The sequence below is a fragment of the Cervus elaphus genome, chromosome 16 (assembly GCF_910594005.1).
Source record: "Cervus elaphus chromosome 16, mCerEla1.1, whole genome shotgun sequence".
In the NCBI taxonomy this organism is placed as follows: domain Eukaryota; kingdom Metazoa; phylum Chordata; class Mammalia; order Artiodactyla; family Cervidae; genus Cervus; species Cervus elaphus.
In genome coordinates this window covers 10,399,066-10,416,700 of record NC_057830.1, presented here as the reverse complement: position 1 = coordinate 10,416,700, position 17,635 = coordinate 10,399,066, and the positions used below count along the sequence as shown (strand labels likewise).

Sequence of the window (17,635 nt, the reverse complement as noted above, 5' to 3'; positions counted from 1 at the left end):
AATAACTGTGTCATTTAAGTGTGTGATTCAATTAATTTTGACTCTTGCATATATACTTGTGGAGCTACTATCACAATCCAGATACAGAGCATCACCTACAAAGGTTTTCATGCCCTTTTGCATTCATATTTTCCCTCGCCTGGTTAACCAGTGATCTGCTTTCTGTCACTATGTTAGTTTGTACTTTCTAGAATTTTGTGTAATTGAAATCATAAGATATATACTCTTTTTGTCTAGTTTCTTTCAACATGATGACTTTATATTGTTGCTCTATCTATAGTTCTTTTTTAAAGAAATTATTGACTGCATTCATTCATTGAATGAATAATCGCTATCTGTTTGTCCGTTCACTCATTAATGAATATGTAGGTTGTTTTGAGCTTTGGGCTGTTACAGATTAAGCTACTACACTGAAGAAAGGAGAGCAAACTAACCTTCAAAGCAAACAGAAGGAAGGAAATAAAGATTAGAGTGGGAATTAATGGAATAGAGGATAGGGAAGCAATAGAGAAAATTAATAGGACCAAAATTTCATTCTTTGAAAACAATCAACAGAATTGGCAGCGTTTAGCTGGAATTGACCAAGAAAAAGAGACGCTTCAAAGTACTAAAATCATAAATGAAAGAGTAGACATTCCTGACCTTACAGAAATAATAAAGGATTATAGAGTAATGGTGTGAACAGTTCTGTGTCAGTGAATTGTATGAATTAGATGGAATGGACGCGTTCTCAGACACAAATACAGCTGCTGCGAACATTCACGTTCCTGTCTTCAGTTGGCAGGTTTTCATTTCTCCTGGGCACGCACCTCAGAGTGGAGTCCCGGCAGCTGCATGTCTCTGCGGAGACTCGGTGTTGTTTGATCAAGGCTCGTGGATGCATACTAGTGCCTCATTGCCCCTTTAGTTTTTTCTCTGTGGTTACTAATGGTGTTAGACCTATTTGCACGTGCTAATTGGTCATTTGTATATGTTTTGTGAAGTATCTTCAAGTCTTTTGCCTATATTTGTTGGGCTGTTTTTCTTATTGAGATATGTACATGTCTGTCTATATACTGAATGTAATATATATACTGTATCTATATATTGAATATAATATATATACTGAACTAGTTACATATTCTTCTTTTAAAAATCACTTTATTGAGATTGATTGACATACAGAAAGCTGTATATGTTTAATGTATATAATTTGAGTTTGGAGATAAGTATGTGTCTGCTGAATTTGTCACCACAGTCTATGCCATAAACATGTCCATCATATCCAAAAGTATCCTCCTACCCTCTTTATATTGCTATTACTAATATTGTTATTTGTAATAAGATCTACCTTCTTAGCAAATTTTAAAGTGTACAATACAGTATTGTTTTTTTTCTTTTTAATTTTTTTCTTTGACCACACCTCACTGCATGCAGAATTTCCCTGACCAAGGATCGACCCCACACCGCCTGTAATGGAAGCGCAGAGTGTTAACCAGGGAAGACTCACTTCTGTTAACTGTGGATGCCTTGCTGTACGTTAGATCTCCAGTACTTTCTGTCTTGCATAATGGAAACTTTGTACCCTTGGACTAATCCGCCCCGTCTTCCCCTTCCCCAGCTCCTGGTAGTCACCATTCTACTCTTTGCATCTATGAAATGGACTATTTTAGATTCCTCAGATCAGTGGGATCACGCAGAGTTTGTCCTTGTGTGACCCACTTATTTCACTGTGCATAATAATAATAATATTCTCCATGTTCATTAATGTCATTGCAAATGGCAGAATATTCTATTTTAAGGCTGAAAAACATTTCATTGTGTGTGTGTATATATATATATCTCACATATATTCTTTTTAAGAGTTTTTGATATATTCTCGATACAAGTGCTCATCAGATATGTGTATTGTATTCTCTCCCATTCTATAGCTTGCCTTTTTTACTTCAAATTTGAGTGTGTGTGTGAGAAGGGGAGGAAGGAGGGAGGGAGTGCGATTGAAAATTTTTGGTGTGTGGTATAGCCAGTGCACTGCCGTGGCACAAAATTCAGAAGATGCAAGATTTTATCCAATGAAAAGTCTCCCCTTTGCCCAGGCCCCATCATTTCCCTTCCTCTGGCAGCAGGTTTCCCTCCCCAGAAGCAACCAGTTTTACCAGTTTCTGGGGAAACTCTCTAGAGGTAGATGTTATGCACGAATATGAAAGTACACGCATGTAATCCTTTTGAAAGTCAAATGGCAGCATCTTGTACACAGAGTCTTGTGCCTTTCTGTACACCAGTTACAGACCTTAGAGACCATTCCATATGGTACAGAAGTCTGTTCCTCCCTCCCCTCCACTCCCTTCCTTTTTTGTTAATGACTATAGTATTCCTTGGTCTCAGTTCAGAACTTACAGTCCCAGACGAGAACTCTGTGCCAGTGATTCTTTTTCTTCTTTGCCTGATCTTCCACATATACCTGGGATTTTCTTCTTAAATTAAGAAGTGTAGCAGCCTGCTTGTATTTAGGTGTATATTTTTCTTAGAGATTTCTACTGTAAAACCTTTCCATTTTACTGCTTTGTATGCATCCTTTTTATTCTTCATTCTCTTTTCTAGGAGAAAGGACTTGTGGCTGTTTGGATTTTAGTCTGTCCTTTTCAAGGCTCCACTTTTTCTGGGCTGATTTTATCAGGTTATATTTTCATTCTTTATGTTGGGAGGATTCATTGATTTGATCTTCTGAATGATGGATTTATTTTTAATTTAATTCTACGCCACTGTTTCTGCTTTTCTGTTTAAATTGAATCTAACTTGTGTTTGTTTCAGCAATTATGTTTCTGGACGTACTCTCACAACGTGATGTCCCCGATGATGATCCTGGTGTCGGGCAAGAGCTGACCACCTTTAGACAGAGATGCATGGACCTCTGGTCTGCACATCGGGTTTGGCTGCTTCTGCCTTCTTGGAGAGGCACATGCTGTTGTCCCAAATAATGAGATTTGCTCTTGGGCCTCCTCTAGGGCGTGCATTTGTTTGGCCATGTTATACCTATGTTTGCATACAAACGTGCATATGTGGCCATAAGCTGGAGAAGGAAATGGCAACCCACTCCATTATTCTTGCCTGGAGAAACCTATGGACAGAGGAGCCTGGTGGGCTGCCGTCTATGGGGTCGCATAGAGTCGGACACGACTGAAGCGACTTAGCAGCAGCAGCAGCCATCCCCTGACTGCAGTGGTTAGGCTGGGCTGGGATGCCACGCGGTAAGAAGAGGATGGAGAAGAGATCTGTGGCATTGCTCTTGGGCAGGCTTCCTGTCGGGGTGGGTGGCAGATAACAGGACAATAGTCTGGGTGGACCCTTCTTAATTGAGGAAGTGGGGAGAGAGTTGCCCTGCAGATGGAGAACTTCACAGTTGATCCAAAAATACCCTTCCTCTTTTCTTTCTTTTGTTTTTTTCTTTTTTTGACTTTGCTGGGTCTTCAGCGCTGTGCAGACTTTTCTCTCGTTGCAGCAGTCAGGGACTACTCTCTCGCTGAGGTGCACTGGCTTCTCATTGTGGTGGCTTCCCTTGTTGGGGAGCCTGGGCGCTGGGGCGAGAGGTCTTCGGTAGCTGTGGTTCCCAGGCTCTAGAGCACAGGCTTACAGTTGTGGTACATGGGCTTAGTTGCTCTGCGGCATAAGGGATTTTCCCAGACCAGGGATCAAACCCCTGTCTCCTGCATCGGCAGGCAGACTCTTTACGGCTGAGCCGCCAGGGACGTCCCCGTTCCTCTTCTCTTTCTTCAAGTTGCATTAGAAACTCAGCACCTCACTGCCCTTCCCTTACCCCACCTGCCAATTCTGTGCCTGCTTCTGTTCTTAGTAACTCACTTCTGAATTTGGGGTTTTCTCAGACCCTTCCCATATCCAGCATTTCCCACCGTGGTCCGGTTAGGTTTTGGTCTCTCAACTCTGGCTAAATTTGATTTCTATGTAAATTTGATCCTGTCTTATCACATCTTTTCCAGAAATACTGCAAAACAAAAATTTTTTTTTGAATGATGGCATCCATCTCCACTTTCCAGATTTTGAAAACAGATTTATTCTTAATTTTATATTTCATTTGTCATTTCTGTGGAATTTGATGGAATGCAAGAGTCAAGCCCAGGGCTCAGCGCATACCCACTGTGGACGTAGTGGATTTCGTTATTTTTCACTGGCAGGAGTGTACCTGCCTCTTTCACCAGTTTCTCTTTGTTTGTTCCCCTTCCACATAATTTGAGTAGCAGCAGCAGCAGCAGCTGTTAAATTGAGGGCTGTGGGCTGCATGTTATGTCAGAGCTGATTTAATTGTTCTTTCACTTTGTGCCTGCTGTGTACCAGGTGGATGGTGTTTTGGTTATGCACTGCGCTTAGCAGACTGCCCCAAAATGAGGTAGGTTAAAACACACATTACAAAAAATTATGTATTTATTTGGCTGCACCGGGTCCTCGTTGTAGCATGTGGGATCTTCGCTTTTCACTGCAACATGCAAGATCTTTGTTGAAGCATGCGGGATCTACGTCTCTGACCAGGGGTCGAACCCGGCCCTCCTGCATTGGAGACGAGGAGAATCTTAGCCACTGGACCACCAGGGAAGTCCCAAGACATGTTTATTCTTATGCCTTGTGGCTCTGTGGGTTCCCTGGACTCAGCTACGTGGTTCTTGGTTGGTGTCTGTCGTGTGGTCATCTGAAGGCTCACTTGAGCTGGCTGCCTAAGTTGGCTTGTGGCTGGCAGTTAACTCAAGTGACATTTTCATGTGGCTTGGGCTGCTCAAGGCAGGCTAGCTGGGTTCCTGGAGGACATGTCCCCAAAACGAGCATCCCCAGAGATCGGAAATGGAAGCTCCTGGGCCATGTGAGGGCTGTGCCTAGAATTGGCACAGCATCACTTCCACCATATTCTTTTGTTCAAAGCATACAAAGGGCCTATGCGGATTCAGTAGGGTGGGTTGATAGCCTCCATCTCTTGATGGGGAAGTGGCAAGGGCACATTGCAGATAAACATGTGGGATGAGAGATACCATTATGTCTGCCCTTTAAAATACATGAACTTGACCCAGACACAAAGATAACTGATCCTCAGACCTTCTGGGACAGAGGCAGGTGGATAGACAGACAGTCACAGCACAGGTGATAACGTGTTTTGAGAAGGGTAGGCACAGGCATGATGAGAGTAGTGTAGGGAATATCTGACCCAAACTGGGCAAGTGCTGGTGTGGATGGGGAGATCTGTTAAGAAAGGAGGCATCTTAGCAGGAATATCTCTGGAGCTGAGTCTTAAAGCACACGGGGACACACATTAGGTAGGTAAAGGTTCTGAAGAGTTCTAGAGATTGATTGCACAACAGTGTGAATGTATTTAACACTGTTGAACTGTACCCTTAAAGATGACTAAGATGGTTAGGTTTCATGTTTTATGTATTTTGCCACAGTTAAAAAAGAAAGCAAACATGGGACCTGTTTGGCACAGCCTCAGGAAAAGGAAATCACTCTAGAGTCCTGAACACTTGATGTGTGGATTTGCTGAAAGCAGCTGGAAGGAGGTCTCTGGGCCTTTTACTTGCACTTTTGGAAGCTGTTATCTTTACACCAAAAGAATGGATTTCCTGCCTGCTTTACAGAGACTCCTCCCTTGGTGTAGTGACACCACAGTGCGTAGACACTTGCTCCTTACTCTGAGTTTTGGTGCACCGTTTGGCTGACTGGCGTTTGTGTCCTTTGCTTCCTTGGGTGATTTTGAGGACTGTCTGCTTTCCTGGGCTTGAATCTCATAGGAAGATGAAACCCACTGGGTATAAATATTACCATCTGCTGTTAGTCTCAGCTGACAGAGGAAAAGCACATGGGTCATTGAAGACAAATACATGTGGGCCATGTCTCCTGCATCTTTGTTCCTGATAGAAGTATTGATGACACCTCGGCATGGCTGAAGATTGAAGCGGGACACTAGTTCTTATCACAGGCATTTTCTCATGGCTGATGAAGGTAGTTCCGCCCGTCACAGACTCCCTGCATTCTGTGTTGTCACCCGGCCCCCAGTCTCTCTTCTTACTTACAGGGTCCTTCCTTGCTCTTCCCTGGAAGCTCTTGGGCTTTCCTGGTGGCTCAGATGGTAAAGAGTCTGCCCACAATGCAAGAGACCTGGGTTCGCTCCCTGGGTCAGGAAGATCTCCTGGAGAAGAAAATGGCAACCCACCCCAGTATTCTTGCCTGGAAAATTCCATGGGCAGAGGACCCTGGCAGGCTACAGTCCACGGGGTCGCGAAGAGTTGGACACGACTGAGCGACTTCACTTTCTTTTCTTTCCTTGCTCTTTCTGGCTCTGAACAGAGCTTTGAAAGCCATTTTATTTTGTTGTTGTCCTGGATATTTTTTTAGTGTTGTTGTTCAGTCGCTAAGCTGTGTCTGACTCTGTGATCCCATGGACTGCAGCATGCTAGGCATCCCTGTCCTTCACTATCTACCTGAGTTTGCTCAAACTTGTGTTCATTGAGTCGGTGATGCCATCCAGCCATCTCATCCTCTGTCTTCCCCTTCTCCTCCTGCCCTCAGTTTTCCTCAGCATCAAGGTCTTTTCCAAGGAGTCAGCTCTTTGCATCAGGTGGCCTAAGTATTGGAGCTTCAGCTTCAGCATCAGTCCCTCCAATGAACATTCAGGGTTGATTTCCTTTAGGATTGACTGGTTTGATCTCCTTGCTGTCCAAAGGACTCTCAAGAGTCTTCTATTTTAGTATGGTATAGTAGAAACAGCATGACTTTAGAACCAGAAGTAATCTTTTTAACCTGTACTAATTTGACAAGAGAAATTATATCTTGTTTTAATTTTCATTTTGTTGTTTACTGTTGAAGTTGAATAATTATTATTTTTTCTTTGAAATATAGTTGATTTACAATGTTGTGTTAGCTTCACGTGTACAACAGAGTGATTCAGTAGGTCTTTTTGGTTATCTGTCTTATCCATAGTAATGTGTATGTGTTAATCCCAAACTCCTAATTTATCCCTCCCTGCCACCTTTTCCCTTTGGTAACCATAAGTTGGCTTTCTATGTCTGTCAGTATATTTCTGTTTGGTATAGAAGTTCATTTGTATAATTTTTTAAGATTCCACATATGTGCATATGTGTTAGTTGCTCAGTCATGTCCAGCTCTTTGCAACCCCATGGACTGTAGCCCATGAGCCTCCTTTGTCCTTGGGATTTCTAGTGATACCATATGATATTTGTCTTTTTCTGTCTGACTTACTTCACTTAATATGATAATCTCTAGGTCCATCCATGTTGCTGCAAATGGCATTATTTCATTCTTTTTTATGGCTGCATAATATCCCAGAACAATCATTATTTATTGGCCATATTTACTGTATTGTCCATTTTTATATCAGGCTCTGTCTGTAATATTGATTTTCAGAACCCTTAATATGTTAAACAATCTGTGGTCATACATGTTCAAATCCTTTTCCCAGTTTGCTGTTTATACTTTTACTTTCATTGTTTTGTTGACATGGAGGAAAAATTGTTAAATCTGTTGCTCTTCCTTTATGGATTCTACTTTTGGTTTTGGGAAAACTCTGGAAAGTTTTTCCCAAGCAGAGGATTTTATATACTGTTCCTCTAAATTAGGAACCAGCAAATGAAGTCCAAGAGGCTAACTTTGGCCAGCTACCTTGTTTTGTTTTAAATATATATAACTCATGAGTAAAGAATTGTTGTTAACTTTCTATTTTGAAATAATTATAATTCACAGTCAATTATAGATTCACCAAAAGTGTGTGTAAGAAGATTCCAGGTGCTCTTTATCCAGTTTCCTCCAAAGCGAACATCTTGCTTAACAATACCAGCAAATTGATGTTGGTACGATCCAAAGAGTGCATCCAGATTTCACCCGTTTCACAAACGCTCCTTTGTGTGTACACACAGAACTCGTCCAGATTTCACCTGTTTCACAAGCGCTCATTTGTGTGTACACGCATGCCCGTTGCCTGCTCTGTGCAGTTCTGTCACGTGCGTAGACTTCTGTAACCAGGACCACCACAGTCAACAGGCCGGCTCTCCCCCCACGGCAGGGCGCCCTGCTGCCCCTTAATAACCGCGCCCACCCCGTCCTCCATGACACCTTCAGTCCCAGGAGATTTTTAATGGCATTTTTAAATGACTGGAAACAATTTATATTTCATAACATAAGAAAATTAGTGAAATTCAGACTTCTGTGTCTGTAACTGAAGTTTTAGTGGAATGTAGCCACACCTATTTGTCCACCTACTGTGTAAGACTACCTCTGTACCACAACAGAGACTCGGCTTGGTGCACTGGAGACTCTGTGACCCAAAAAGCTGGAAATATTTACTGTCTGGTCCTTTACCAGAAAAGCTTGCCAGCCTCTGATATAAAACGTCATCTGGTTATTTTTTTAATCTTGCATTTCGTTCTTTTTTAAACAATTTAAGGTATAGTCAATGTATTGCATTTAATTTGGTATATGACATGATATTTATTTTTGTACTTGTTGTAAGGATATGATTTAATTGTTTCCCAGTTGGTTAACCAAGTTCTTCATCAGCATTTATTGACTAATCGGTTCTCTCCTCACTATTTGAAATTCCGTAGTTATCATATACTAAAAATTCAGATCTGTTCCATCAATTTAGATATTGACAGGATTAATCATTAGGCTATTTGGGCAGAATATATACTACCCAGGATTTCTCTGGGGATGAGAAGCCCTCGCCCCCTGCATTAACACTAAGTGTTCAAGCCAGATGTACCCGTGCACAGTGGTGACTGACCTCGGGTTTATTTCTGTGTGCAGACCCTGTGATGGCTCTGGCTTGATTTTTCTGGAGCCCGTGGGGGATTGCGGATGGCCACATGGAGCTGTTGGTTAATGGTTTCTGGTCCTTTATGTTGAATCTTCTCTGGAGCTGGCTGGCTCTTAAAAAATCCTTTGAGAGGCAAAGTCTCTGGCACTGGTGGATTGGGAATTTACTGATTTGAAGGAACACATGTGAAGGATTGCTCATGACCAGGCTGTGCTGCAGGTTCTGAGGTGAGCGCGGTGGTGGTGGGTCTCTTCTTGGGTAGGTCCTTGTTCCGAGAGATCTCCCGTGACCAGGAGCTGGTGCCTCTGCTCTGGACTCTCAGGGCTGGGCTCCAATTGTGCATTCTGCTTTGTACTGGCAGAGTGACCTTAGGCCCATCCTTTAACCCCCCCAGACCTGTTCTCTTAGTAGGAACATGTATAATCAAGCTCACCCCCCATCCCACCCCTGTATCATTTTGAGGGTTGAGACCTACCACGTCAAGCTTGCACAGTGCTCAGCAGAGAGTATGAGCTTAAAATATTTGATTTCTTTGTTTTTCCTTGACTTAGAGGTGTGTGTGTGTGTATGGGTTTTTGTCTCCAAGTCCTGTGATCTTTCTCAGTCCCAAGAGTTTGCTTTCGGTTTTGGCATTTTGTTTTGTTTTGAGTCACTTCATAGCCCAGGCTCCCAGGGCGCTCAGCTGGCTCCCTGCCGTAGGTGGGTTCAGGTGACAGTCAGACCCTTCGGCCAGGTGCTGGAGCCAGGCGGTGCTGACGGTCTGCGGGCTGTTTGCTCTTGTGGCCTTAAGTGGACGCTGCTGTGAGACTCCCCCCGTGAGTTCCTGAGTGAGCGTGCTGGCTGTGACAGGAGAAAAATGGCCTGAGACAGGTATCCATCCCGGACGCACGTGATGGAAGGTGAGTGGGTGGAGTCTGCTTGATGGAGGCCGCTCCCCCCAAGTAAGAGTGGCAAGTCCCCGGCCACCTTGGGGTAAGCTTTCCTGAGCACAGTCGTTTTGGCAGGACTTGCCCTCTCGTCCCAGGGATGGGCTTCGTGGATTTAAGCACAGCACACAGGGCTGTTGACCTACCGTTTACTCAGTTCTGCTGGAACTTCAGGAATTTCCAATCCTCTGTAATTTACCTGTTTGAAACATGATCCCTCTGGTGTGGCCAGACTCTGTTTTTGTTGGTTTTTTTTTTCCTGCCGAGGAGACAATCATCAGCGTCTCCCAGGCCACCCGACCTTCTCACCTGTCCTTTTCTGTGGCATCTCCCACCTGGCTCAGGTACCACTGGGGGCAGGGCAGGGGAGGTGTGCCTGGACAATTACAAGGGCTCCCTAAATGATCCCTCTCTCGTCTCCTATTTCTTCCCCTCTCTGTTTGATCTGTGTTTGTTTCTTTTTTTTCCTTTCTGAAGTCTTTTTGGAAACCTTACATATGATTGCCACTTTCTTGCCTGAAAGCTTAGCCACTGCCTGTAGGGTGCACCGCAGATTCTTAAGCCTGGTATTTGAGATCCTGCAGAGTTTGGAGCTCATCGGCCTCCCAGCCACTGCCCCTGGTTCAGCCCACAAGGCCAGTCCCCAGCTGTGTCCTTTGCCTCTTTCCCTGTGTCTGTCCTGCTGAGGCCGCGCTCCACGCTGGGGATGCCTTGGCCCCACCTTGCGTGGCTCTTCACTGTGTACACGGGCTTTCACAGACTTCTCTGTACCCTCCATGCTGCCTGGCCATCTGGATGGGTTGGCCTTGCCATTTTCCAGTGAGCGTTGGTGAATTCAAGTGGTTTTCTTGCTGCCGCAGAGCTGGTAGGAGGGCTGGGAGGGCAGGGTGCCTCTCTGGAGCCGGCCTTGAAGTGCAGTTACTCTCGCTTTCTCCGGACCCCAGCACAGCGGTGTCCCCTTATCCGTGTATTTGTCTCACTATATCATGTTGCTGTTTGTCCTGGGTCCATGCCACACCCGCACTCCACCCCAAAACTTGATTCCTCAAATTCCCCTGCTTCTAGAATAGTACCTGGCACTCAGTGGGAACTCGATAAATGTTTGTTTGGATGGAGACATGAATGAGTAGATTTTTTTCTTTCCATATCCTGTAATTTGTGGTTTGAGGGAAGATGGTACCCTGGTAATTAGGCTACTTAAAACGCCTGCGTGTAGGAAAACATCTCTTTTGGCCTACAGAAGAAATAGAAAGTGGTCATTATTTTGTCCCACTCCCTCTGCCGTCTCACAGAGATTCCTTGAAGTTAGATGCTGAAAACGTATTTAATTACATATATTGTAAGAAGGTAGTCTTTCAGCTAAATTTTGTCAAACAACAGCTATACCTAAAAGTGGCTTTGAAGAAAGTTAACTCTCCCTTGATCTATCAGTCCCCGCCTCCCCACAACAACCACCTTAACTGAAGAGTAATAATAAGCATCTTCACTGTGGACAGGTGACATCTTTCTCTGTTGTGTGTGAAGTGTAAATGAAAGCATCTTGAGAAATCCTTGTGTCTGTTGCTCCCTTGTATACTGGCTTCAAGACAGACCTCCACACCTCCCCGCGGGGATGCATACCCTCCAGCCTCTGCTACACCACCACATGGAAGCTGCCCCCTTGCTGACTTTGTTTTGATTTATGTATTATTTAATTTATTTATTTTTGGCTGTGCTGAGTCTTGGTTGCTGTGCAGGCCTCTCTAGTTGCGATGAGCGGGGGCTACTCTTTTAGTTGCCAAGCTCAGGCTTCTTGTTGCAGTGGCTTCTCTTATTTTTTGAGTGTGGGCTTTAGGCACACGGGCTTCAGGAGTTACAATGCAGAGTCTTAGATGCTCCTCCGCATGTGGGATCTTCCTGGATCAGGGATCGAACCTGTGTCCCCTGCATTGGCATGTGGATTCGTAACCCCTGGACCACCAGGGAAGTCCCTGACTTTGTTTTATTATCCTCATAGTTCATAGGCAGATAAGGTCGCAGTATTTTTTTTTTTCCTGTCATTCATTCCTTGACTTCTTTTATCTGTTTCTGCCCTTTACATTTGTACCCGGTCTGAAATACTTCCACTCATCCTTATATTAATATTTACAGGGCTCATTTCTGCCTCTGAGCTCAGAACACCCACATAAGAGGGCCAGACCAACCAGCATGAAGCACGGGGCCCTTTTCTGGCACGTCCTTCGTTCCTGCCTTTCCCCCACTTTCCTTGTCTGGTTACTTAGTTGTGAAACTCTCTGGAGCTGTTTTGGTGTAGAATGTCCTATTCTTGCTTTTTCTTTCTCTCCTGGTTGTTTAGACTGTGATCAGCTGGATGTTGAGTGCCTTCTTATTTTGCAGTAAATCCATTCACCATGGAAATAAAGAGAGATCCCCCACGTCCCGGTCCAGTCCGAGTCTTGTCAGTAGGAGTGTGGGGATTAGATCTGGAGCAGCCAGGTAGCCAGGTAGGTCTCAAGCCTGGAAATGCATTTGTCCTCTTGGGTGGGAGGTGGGCATGCTTCAGGTTTCTAGAAAGGATGCCGTGGGGGTTCCGTATCTCAGGCTTTGAAGAATTTCTCAGAAAAGCATCTCTCTTAGCTCCTCTGTGGTTAGATGCAGATTCCTGAATCAACATCACAGTGTTTTAATGCCACAAGACTAATATTGAGAGAATCCTATTAGGGAAAGAATCCTAATAGATCAAGCAACTGTGACCTATTTGAGTACAATCACATATTTCCTTCTAATTTGACAAATGCTCACCTCAGGTTAGTTTTAGGCTTGGATGGAAGTTCAAGGGCATCCCTACCCCTAAAGGCAGGGTCTGTGTGTCACAGATCGTGGAGTGTGACAGTACTCAACTAAGAAGCGATTTGAATTTGGGGAGCTCATGTAAGTTCAGATATACCTCTGCTTCCTTTTTTAATTGAGAGAGACAGCTTAGAAGCAGTGGGGCTTAACTTCGTCCCCCATGGATACTTTTGGGACTCTAAAAAATGCTAGGTTCTCTCCAAAGGAAGATTCAGGTTTACAAGGGCATGTGCAAAATCTTGCACATTATTTTTGGCATGGAGTGTCTTTGGATTCCAGAGAAAGAGTCCCGATTATGGAGGAATGGTGAGCCTCAGGTCATTTTTGAGGACGAGACACTTTTAGTGTTGCCCAGTGCACCAGGCTATTTTAAGCACAGCTGAGTGGTGTAAGCGTGGCTTTAAGAGTAGCCACTTCAGCTGAATTGGTGGTGGAGTCTTGCCCTGGTCTGTTCCTCACTTGAATGGTTTTTGTCCTTGAAAAGGAGTTTGGTCTGAGGTGATGATTAATCAACAAGTGTTTAATCACCTAGTAGATATTCAGCCATGTAAGTATATTGTTTTGTCTTAGTCCTTGTTCTGAAAACCAAGATGCTTCCCTTATCTCTCCGTAGGCATCTGACTCGTTACCTCAGACACTTGAGTGCATTCCATGTGTGCGGTGCCGTGTCAGATGATAGCAAAAACACGTCAGTTAGGACCAGTTTGTGAGGTGAACAAACGGCACAGTAAGGAGTGTTGTGTGAAGGGTGGGGAAGAACTAACACATTGAAGGGATTGTGGTAGCACATTACTTGCGTGTTTTCTTGAATCCTTACTTCCTCTGTGTCGTAGATGGCGAAACTGGGACTCAGAGAGATTGAGCACCTTACTCCAGGCCTGGTGAGGAGCAAAGCCAGAATTCAGGCCCAGTCATTTGGACTCTAAGCCCAGGTCTTCCTTCCTGCCTAGCCTCTTCTGTTAAAAGACCAGAGGTAGATGGGATGCTTTAGGGTTGGGAGAGTGTAGAAATGAGACCCTTAGACTGAATATCCCCAGTGGGTCCTTTTTTATTTTAAAATTTTATTTGGCCGCACTGGGTCTTAGTTGCAGCTTGCGGGATCCAGTTCTCCTGACCAGGGGGCGATCCCAGGCCCAAGCTTGGAGTCTTAGCCTCTGGACCACCAGGGAAGTACCCCCGGTAGGTCTTTATGAAACGCTGTTTCTCCTCCTCTGTTGATTCCCGCCCATCATGAAGTTTTTCTCAGTTGGTCTTCTGGAGCTCTTCATGTGCCGTGTGCATCACTGTCCTTCTATGGAGTGTCTGGGTTATGTGGCGTACCACAGAGCCAGGTGAGAGAGCAGAGACCTGACGTCCTCACATGACCGCCTGCATGACCTCTTACATACAGCTTCTGAGTCTTTTCTTGTAAGTGACACAAACAACTTGGATGATCTGAGGGGTTCTCTGCCCCAGACCCCTGCACGATTTTGATGTAGAAATGTCAGGGAGAGAACGCCTTTGCTGCTGAGCTTTCAGTTGGCAGAATGCATCAAGGTGGGAAGGAAGGAGGTTTTCAGAGAGATTTTGAGAGTCATGTTCTTTTCGTTGGATACTTTGGCTGAGGTTTAATTCTTGTGTTCAGAAATGGCTTGGTGTTTTCATTCCTCCACATCACACACGTGCTTGACCAGCAACAGCGTTAGAACCTTTGTCATGTGGGTCCTAGGAATCAATCAGTTAGGGACAAGCTTGGAGAAGGAAATGGCAACCCACTCCAGTATTCTGGCCTGGAAAACCCCATGGATGGAGGAACCTGGTAGGCTATAGTCCATGGGATCGCAAGAGTCAGACACGACTTAGCGACTTCACTTTTCAGAAATACCTCTCCTCCTTCAGAGGTAGCGATTTCTTAGCCTGGAGTGTCCAGACTAAGCTCTCCCACTATCTTGTTTTTCTGTTCAGCAAATTTTCTTGTTCCTCCCGAGTTGCTGCAGCAGCCTTTGCGAGCCTCCTTCATTTTGCATGGACCTCGATAGTATCCCATATTGTTTTGCATCACAGGTAGAGGTTTTTGTGGCCACTTGCCCAGCCAGATTGAGTCATCTAAACACAGGTGTCGCATCCTCGTGGCTCTGTGTCAGCACTTTGACTAATGTGTGTTAGACGTTTCACTATGTGGTTGATGGTTCACTATACATCTTTAGAAGGATGGAAAGAGATCATGTTTAAATTCATCTGAGGGTAGGAGATAAACCTTTCCTCCCCAAAATCGCAGGAATGTCTGGAGAGTCTTAGAAAAAGCTGGTAGTAAACACTGGAAGCTGAGCTGGAGAATGTGGATGTGGGCTCTTGCTCTTCATTTGTAATCTTGTCGGAGGTCATCTTTTGGGTCAGGCCAGTAGAGGAGTTTACTTGAAGGGAATTTTTCTAACAGAAAAGTTGGGGAAACCATTTCATTTGAAATGACTTTATTAACCTACAAATAATTAAAAGTGATCTCTTAACCCATGTCTAAAGAAGAGTCTTTCCCTTATAAGTAATGCTCCAGAATCCTAAGTGGGAAAATGTAAGTCTGTTCAGGGAAGATGCTAACCTAGACATCACAGACTGCTGGGCTGTGGGAAGTTGGGGACGCTTGTGCAAGCAACCTTGGAGGTTTTGGAGAATATTGGAGATGCGGTTCTAGGGCAGGGGTGGAAAGGAAGGAAGACTGAACTGCTGAGGAGCAAGTAAGAGTCCTAGGACTTAGGTCACATGGTTAAGATGAATTTTATGTAACTCTGCAGAAAAAAAAAAAACTGTGCCTCTTAAAATTCCATGTTCTTTATACACTATTTCCTACCCAGATTTAAAAAAAAATTACACAGACATTTTTGGGACTTCCATGGTGGTCCCGTGATTAAGATTCTGAACTCCCAATGCAGGGGGGTTTGATCCCTGGTTGGGTAACTAAGGTCCTTCGTGTTGCACAGCTCAGCCACAGAATAGATTGCATAGACATTTTTATAATTATATGTATTAGCCTTGCTGTGGTAGTGAACAGCTCCCAAAATACAGAGGTTTGCAGCAAGCATTCATTTCTAGGTCAAGTTTTGTGTTGGTGGCTATGAGTCCGTTGCTATGGCTCTTTTCCACAAGTCTCCGTTCTGAAAGCTCAGCCTGTTTGGCACATGCTAGTTTCAGAGCAGAGGAGGGAAGAGACCATGAGAGCTGATGGAAACATGCGGGGCTGTTAACGTGTCTGCTCCCATATGGCGTAGGTCACATTTGCTCACGCGCCATTGGCCGATGCAGGTTACTTAGGAAGTGGGGATGAGCCTTCCTGGCGGCAGTCACTTGGCCATAGTGAGGGTATATAATCCTCTTAAAGGTACGGAGTGAACAGTTGCAAACGATAATAGTCTACCATACGGTTTGGTTTCTGTCCTCTCCTTTTGTCGGTGAACCACGTAGTAAATGCCTTATCTCGGTTTAGACTTACCATTTTAAAATGCTTTACATGCATTTTCTCCCTGTTATGGGTATCGCAGTTTTAGATTAATTTTTGAAGAAACCAACCTTTTGCCAGAAAGTGATGTGGTAGATCACTGCATGTTTGGCTTGAATGATTGCAGTGCGTGGAGCCCTGTCGTACATTGTTGCTTTAGCTCAAGTCTCCGGAGCAATATGAATAAAGGGGTGATATTAGGTATCAGAGTCTTGTTTCTGAATTTAATAGACATGCCTTCAGGGTTTCATATTACTTCCTTCTTTAAAACTATATTACTGAGATCTAATTCACATACTATAAAATTCATCATTTCAAACTATACAACTGAGTGGTTTTTAGTGTACACAGAGCGCTGTGCAACCATCATTAATGTTGAATTCCAGATTATTTTGTCACCGGGAAAAGAAACCTCATATTTATTGTGTTCACTCCCATTTCCTCTTGCCTCCAGCCCCTGGCAACCAAAAGTCTGCTTTCTGTCTCTCATTTGCCTGTCTGGCTTCTTCAGATAAATGGAATTATACATGTGGGCTTTCATGTCTGGCTTCTTTCACTTAGAGCAGTGTTTTCAAGGTTCATAGCTGATGTTTTCTGATATATACTCTTTAACATATTTAGGGACCTTTTTTTTTCTTAATAGAGATTTTAATGGAATGAGTGATATTTACCAGTGAATGATGCCAGCAAACATTTTGGCAGATGTGGGCATGATTATATTTGACAATGATCAGTTAATATAATATATAGCATTATAACTTTTTTAATGTTAAATAATCTTTTATTTCCTAGAGAATGTTTGAATCAACCCTGATATATTATTTTTCTTTCTTTCTTTTAAAAAACAACTGTTTTACTGTACCATTTGCTATAATTTTATTGACAAAGTTTACACTTAATCTAATAAATCCTTTTTTTGTCCTACTTTTTTTTTTTTTCGGTCCTACTATTTTGATATCAGATATTCCCTGATGGCTCAGACAGTAAAGAATGTGTCTGCAATGCAGGAGATCCTGTTTGATCCCTGGGTTGGGAAGATCCCCTGCAGAAAGGAATGGCTACCCACTCCAGTGTTCTTGCCTGGAGAATTCCATGGATAGAAGAGCCTGGCAGGCTACTGTCCATGGTGTTGCAGAATTGGCCTCGACTAAGTGACTAACGCTTTCAATTTTTCATAGGTGACTCCTATAATAAACTGATTTGAAACCATCTTCATTTTTTGAAGTGTTTTGGAGCATTTGAACAAAACAGAGCTTTTTTCCTTGAGTCTCATTAGAGCTCAGCTATAAAGCCATTGGGCCTTAGCTCACCTTTCAGTAAAGGTTCTCTGACCACAGTTCTGAGGTTATTTATTTGTTTAGATTTTCTACCTCAATTTAATTTGTCCTTGGCCATACATTTTCCTGCAAAGTCATGAAATTCATAGAGACTTACAGGTGTATTAACATAGCTATTCATGGCACATCCTTGTAGTTTATAATCATACATAGAAGTAAGATCTAAACCGTTGTTGCCTGCTCATTTTCCCCCTTACTCTTTCTATATTGATCGGGCTTCCTAAGTTTTAGCTTATGTAATTAATCTTTTAGAAGAATTAAATTTTTG

The 17,635-nt window shown here is 43.6% G+C and overlaps 1 protein-coding gene across 2 annotated transcripts in view; it reads left to right on the top strand.

Moving 5' to 3' along the window:
• SNX30 (sorting nexin family member 30) overlaps positions 1–17,635 on the top strand; it is a 103,636-nt gene that overhangs the window by 21,708 nt on the left and 64,293 nt on the right. Inside the window, exon 1 of one of the 2 annotated variants that reach the window (XM_043870640.1) lies at positions 11,562–12,215. The exons of the other annotated variant lie outside the window; for it this stretch is intronic. Within the exon in view, the coding sequence (XP_043726575.1) occupies positions 12,123–12,215 (93 nt within the window). The 5' untranslated portion in view covers positions 11,562–12,122. Of the gene's footprint in view, positions 1–11,561; positions 12,216–17,635 lie in introns of those variants that run through there. 2 annotated transcript variants of the gene reach the window in all.